Consider the following 5382-nt stretch of genomic DNA (forward strand, 5'->3'; position numbering starts at 1 on the left):
AAAAGTCTATAAAATTTACTAAATGGGTCGCTATTTACTAGAAGAAAACTGGGAAATATTGACAGATTGGGCAGAAGATCGTTTGACCGAGGATGGTCAATTTTACCGAAAAATCATCTTTTCGGACGAGGCTCATTTCCACCTCGATGGTTACGTTAACAAGCAGAATTGTCGCATTTGGGGCACAGAAAACCCGCACGTGCCATACAGCAAACGCTACACTCAATCTTTTACGCCCTATCTTCGAAAATCGCATAATCAGCAAAAGAGGTGATGTGTGGCCTCCAAGAAGCTGCGATTTAACTCCGTTGGACTATTTTCTGTGAGGAGCTGTTAAAGATAAATGTTACGCCAACCAGAAACAATTCAAGATCTAAAGTACCAGATTCAAGCTGCTGTAGCTGCCATAAGTCGAGAAAGTACTCCACCATCGAGAAAGTACTCCAAAATTGTGTGGATCGGATAAGCTACTGTAAACTCAGCCGTGGTGGTCATTTGTCCGAAATTGTTTTCTACAAATAAATTTCATAAAACAAGCTTTTAAATAAATGTTAGACCTTTGAAAAATATCAAGCCGTTTTCTTATTGACTTTTTAAATTTAAAATTTTATATGGCCCACCCATTAGAAAGTACACTCAGAATGATACTGAAACGATTTAAGCCAACCGCAATCTACCATTTAACTACGCGAGTATTGCTGAAGATAATCTGCCGTGTCGTGCTCTCAGCTTTATTTAACGCATATTAACCGGCTACTGATCATAAGCAACTCAGTAGCCAATCGCCATTTTTGTTGTGTTATGTCACCCCATGAAATCTAAACTTCAGGTATTCATGAATAGTATAATACGAATTTTGGTGTATGACTACGTTGAGTTTCTTTAGGGGTCTTTAAAGACCGGGTATAATTTAACAAAATTGTTGTTTAACAACTTTTCAAACACATATTTTTTAATATTATATTAATTTCAATGCATAATTTTTACACGAGCACGATATATTAAGCTTGCGATGAAGTTTGTACTCCAAGAAAGTAACGTCGGAGACGTTATAAAATATATACACACATATATAAAAGGCACGCTGAGTCGTCAATTGATCCTTCCGTCTGCCTATTCATAAGTCTATCTGTAAATGTGGAACTAGTCCCTCTGTTTTTGAGATATCGATCTGTAATTTTTCACACGCCCTTTTCTGTTCATTTGCTGGAGCCACCGATATCAGACCACTATAACATATACTCTGCTGCTTTGCAAACTATACGATCAAATCTAGGTTTTGCATGGATAATTAAATTATTTAAAAAGTTATTTTCAAGAAATTTAGTATGCATTATTGTCTAAGGTGCAATACCGAATAAATTGTTTACTACTACAGATTATAGCAACAAACTGACCGATCAAACTGAAATCTTTGTATGGAAAACTCCTTTAATCTCAGAAAGTTTTGCTATTATAGCATTTGACCTGGTATCTTCACGAAATTTAACACAGTTGGCAACGTTATAATCTCCGAAAAAAATTTTCAGATCGAACCACAATAAAATATAGCTACGTTCTGAGAAGCGTATTGCTTCAGTGCAGCCGAAGTTAATATTTTTTTTGGAAATATTTTTACAATTTCAGCTGTCTTCGATTTGCCAAGCTTTATTCTCCAACGAATCGAACAAACTATAATCTGCAACCCTGCGTAAACATGTCTCCTGACTTACGCGCAGATGTTGTATGATTTTTTCTTAGAGGAGAAATTATTTTTTCGAATTAAAACACATTGCCGTAACTTTTTATTTTGGTTTTCTAAAACTTGCAGCTATACCACTTTAATTTTCAAAATCTAAATCGTCTTCATGTTTTTGCTAATCCGTGAAACAGTTGCTAATTAAGTCAAAACGGTTTCTCCGCAGCGGAGGTTTGAGTTTGCTGAATAGCCAGAAGAAATACGGAGCTACATAAATCAGGCGAATACGGTGGCTGCGGCACGATATTGGTTTGGACGGTCTGAAGGGACTCGCAGCACACCAAACCTCGACAATCGAAGAAAACAGTCAACATAAATTTGAGTTTTGACGTGATTTTCTTGACTTCAGCCACCTTTGCCACGATATTCTGCCGATCCATCGTCTGTTTCCGGGTCGTAAGCATAGATTAAAGACTCATGGGCAGTAGTAATACGTTTAATGAAATTTTGGTAGTCGAAAAAACAGCGTGATGCGACGCTGTTTTTCGAAAAAAATTTAGAGATTTTGGAATCAATGATGCTTTCACTTTTCTTAAGCCCAAATGATCTTACAAAATGGTTTTCACTGATCTTTTCGATATTCCAACGATGCCAGTAAGATCTTTGATTGTTAATCGTCGATTCTCAAGCATCGGTTACTATATTTTATTGACATGTTGATCGTCAATTGATGTTGATGGGCGTTCTCGACGTGGTCCGTCGTCAATGCGCTCTCGGCCCTTTTTAAATAATTTTTGGCAATCAAAAACCCTTGCTCGTGACAAACAATTAGCACCGAAAGGCTTTTCCAACATTCGGCAGAAGCAATTTGATTCGCAAACAAAATTTAATGGAATTTCTTTATTTAATAATTTCACTTATCGTAATAATCGCCAAATGCACATTATGTGCTTCAGAAAGACAAGTATACTAAACACTAATAATTATTTTGATGTGACAATTGGCACAGATGTCACTGACATATCAACCTAGTATATTAGACCGGCATCTATACACGTTCGCCTTATGTATTAATATAGAGGTGTTACTTCTTTACTATTAATCACAACATTCAATCATATCAAAACGAAATATGCAAAAATACAAAAAAATTCTTTACATGAAGATTAAGCAGGGTTTTTCCTATCGTTGAGTAGTTTTGGGGAATGTGTCATTTGGTTCGTTCTATACTTCCGATGGACGTCAAGTCCGCTTATTACCTACATATATAGCAGTTTATGTCACCATTAAGAAATCACGACTTTTAAGTGAAGTTATTGCTTGCATGAACAGATGGACCAGCACAAATCACGAAATCAATTCTATTCATAATATTACACATATTAATACTTATATACTATTTGTATAGCAATCGATTATATTAAGATGCTCAATCAACCGTTAAATGAATGAAACTATTACACGCTCATACAACAAGCAGTGAGAGTATAAAATGAATTATTGCTCTCAGAATCAATCTAATCAATATATGGATGCGTATAATTTCTGAGCACGGACACATTCAACTCGGATTATTAAATTAAATGAATATACATTGTACATACCATATACTCGTTTGCCGGTGGTAGAGAAGTAAATGTTTCACTTGCGGAAATGAGCTGCTTTCCTAATGTTATGCGATTTCGACTGCATAATAACATTTTCCGAACAAGAAGTTTTGTGAAACCTATGAACATTTTTTTTAAGACTCTGACTTATAAACACTTACTATACCTTACAACGGATGCTTATAACATTCCATTGTTCCATATTTTTATGTAAATATATACAAACATAGTCAGTGGAAGCTTTGCCCTTATCTTAGAAGGTACATATATGAAAATAGATTGCAACCGGTTTTGAGTAACAGGCTGAAATGTCTCTTTTGGCCGGTAACTTATTATGATTGTTGATTTTGTAAACAAAAAATATCAAAGATTTCATAATTCGCAATTCTTAGCACTCACTCATCGACTCCATATCAGTCGAACAGTTCGATACGGAGCGTAGATGCATGCACAGCATCTCAGTCGCAAATAAGCGCGTTCAGTTGTCAAATGTAAAACTTACATATAAACAATGTTATTTGAATATTTAATATTTTTGCTTTGTGTGCTTACGCAAATTTATTGCTGTAACGGTGTAATCAAACCAGCACTAGAAGATGCGAAAAGAACTGATGGTGCCCAAAGACGTTATCGCCGTGCATCAATACCACAATTTATTGTGCGCAGCCAGGCCGATGACTTCACGGACGCCGACGAATTAATAATCTTTAACCAAACACTTCAAGGCAGTCCAACTGACAGAATCATATCATCTCAACAACTCTATGGCCTTCCAAATAATCAAAATTATCAGCAACAATCCCAAGCTAATAGTTTGCAAATGCCACGAGGCAATCAGCAAGCTCACAATTCAAGAAAACTGAATATGAATGGACATTACAATAGCAACAAAAATTTGTACGATAATAACAATGTTTTCAATGGAAATAATGTGAAGCATGAAAAAAATAAAATATTACAACAACATACTGTCCAAGTTGTCAATATGTTAAAGCATAATCGCAATAATGGCAATTTTAAACATCATAACTCTTATCAAGAGATTGATTTTAATAATGGAAACACTCGGAATAGTGCAATTTTGAATACTAATATCGAAATACAAGCCAAGCCCACCAATACAGTACCGATGTTCAGACCAGCAGTAAGAGTGGACACAATGCATACACCAACAACCACATCTATAACGCCGGCTTATGTTACTCAGCCACAAAATCACTTACTTAATCCACAAAATATTAAACCCAACAACAATTTACTAACAGAGATCATTGCAAATCCGGTACCAACCACAATCAAAGCACCATCATCAAGTGAATATAATAGAAGTCAATTTAGAAGAGATATTCCCAATAACCCATTTCTCAATAAGCATATGCCTCAAAATTTACAAAACCCATTTTTAGCAAATTCACAAACTAATGGGAATTCACAATCTTATTTAAATAATCAATCAACACAAAATACTGTGGCTCCGAAGCCCACTCCTCAGAATCCATACATGTCAAATCCATTTCTGCAAAATACTAAAATGCCAAATCTCTCAGGCCAGTCGCAGCCAACAAAACTTCCAGCAACAAATCTTATGCAGCCCCAAATTCAAACTTCTTCGCAAAATTCGGCTCATTTAATGAATGTTCCAAAGCCTGGGATTATTTCGTCGACACCACCCAGCACGATAATGAGCGCAGAATTGAATCGACTTATTCAAAATAAAGCGGTCATATTTCCAGATTCGATATACCTCACACAAAGCACTCCGAGCTCACAGCACATGCTAGACATAAGACGTTAGTTATAACTTATAAGTATAAGAAATAAAGACATTGTCAAACAATTTATACTTAAATATAATACTCAATGATTAAAGCAAAATAATAAAATTTTGGTTTACTCTCTTCTTCTTCTTTTTCTTCTGTATTGGCGTAGATAGCGCTTATGCGGTCGAATTTACAACAGCGCGCCAATCGTTCTCCTCTTCACTGTTTGGCGCCATTTGGAGATTCCAACCATAGCCTTCTCCACCTGCTCTTTCCAACGGAGTGGAAGTCTTCCTCTTCTTCTGCTTCCCCAGGCGGGTACTACGTCGAATACTTT

The 5382-nt window shown here is 35.9% G+C and overlaps 1 protein-coding gene across 1 annotated transcript; it reads left to right on the forward strand.

The window, feature by feature from the left end:
• Positions 1-3796: 3796 nt before the first annotated feature.
• LOC105231928 (putative uncharacterized protein DDB_G0282133) lies at positions 3797-5080 on the forward strand. Its single transcript, XM_011213453.2, has one exon. The coding sequence runs from the start codon at positions 3797-3799 to the stop codon at positions 5078-5080; it is 1284 nt and encodes a 427-aa protein (XP_011211755.2).
• Positions 5081-5382: the final 302 nt, after the last annotated feature.

This window comes from Bactrocera dorsalis, unplaced genomic scaffold (assembly GCF_023373825.1).
Source record: "Bactrocera dorsalis isolate Fly_Bdor unplaced genomic scaffold, ASM2337382v1 BdCtg055, whole genome shotgun sequence".
Lineage (NCBI taxonomy): Eukaryota > Metazoa > Arthropoda > Insecta > Diptera > Tephritidae > Bactrocera > Bactrocera dorsalis.

What these genes read in the sequence shown, in the direction of transcription:
- LOC105231928 (XM_011213453.2), top strand. Translation starts at nt 3,797, where the DNA reads ATGTTATTTGAATATTTAATATTTTTGCTTTGTGTGCTTACGCAAATT.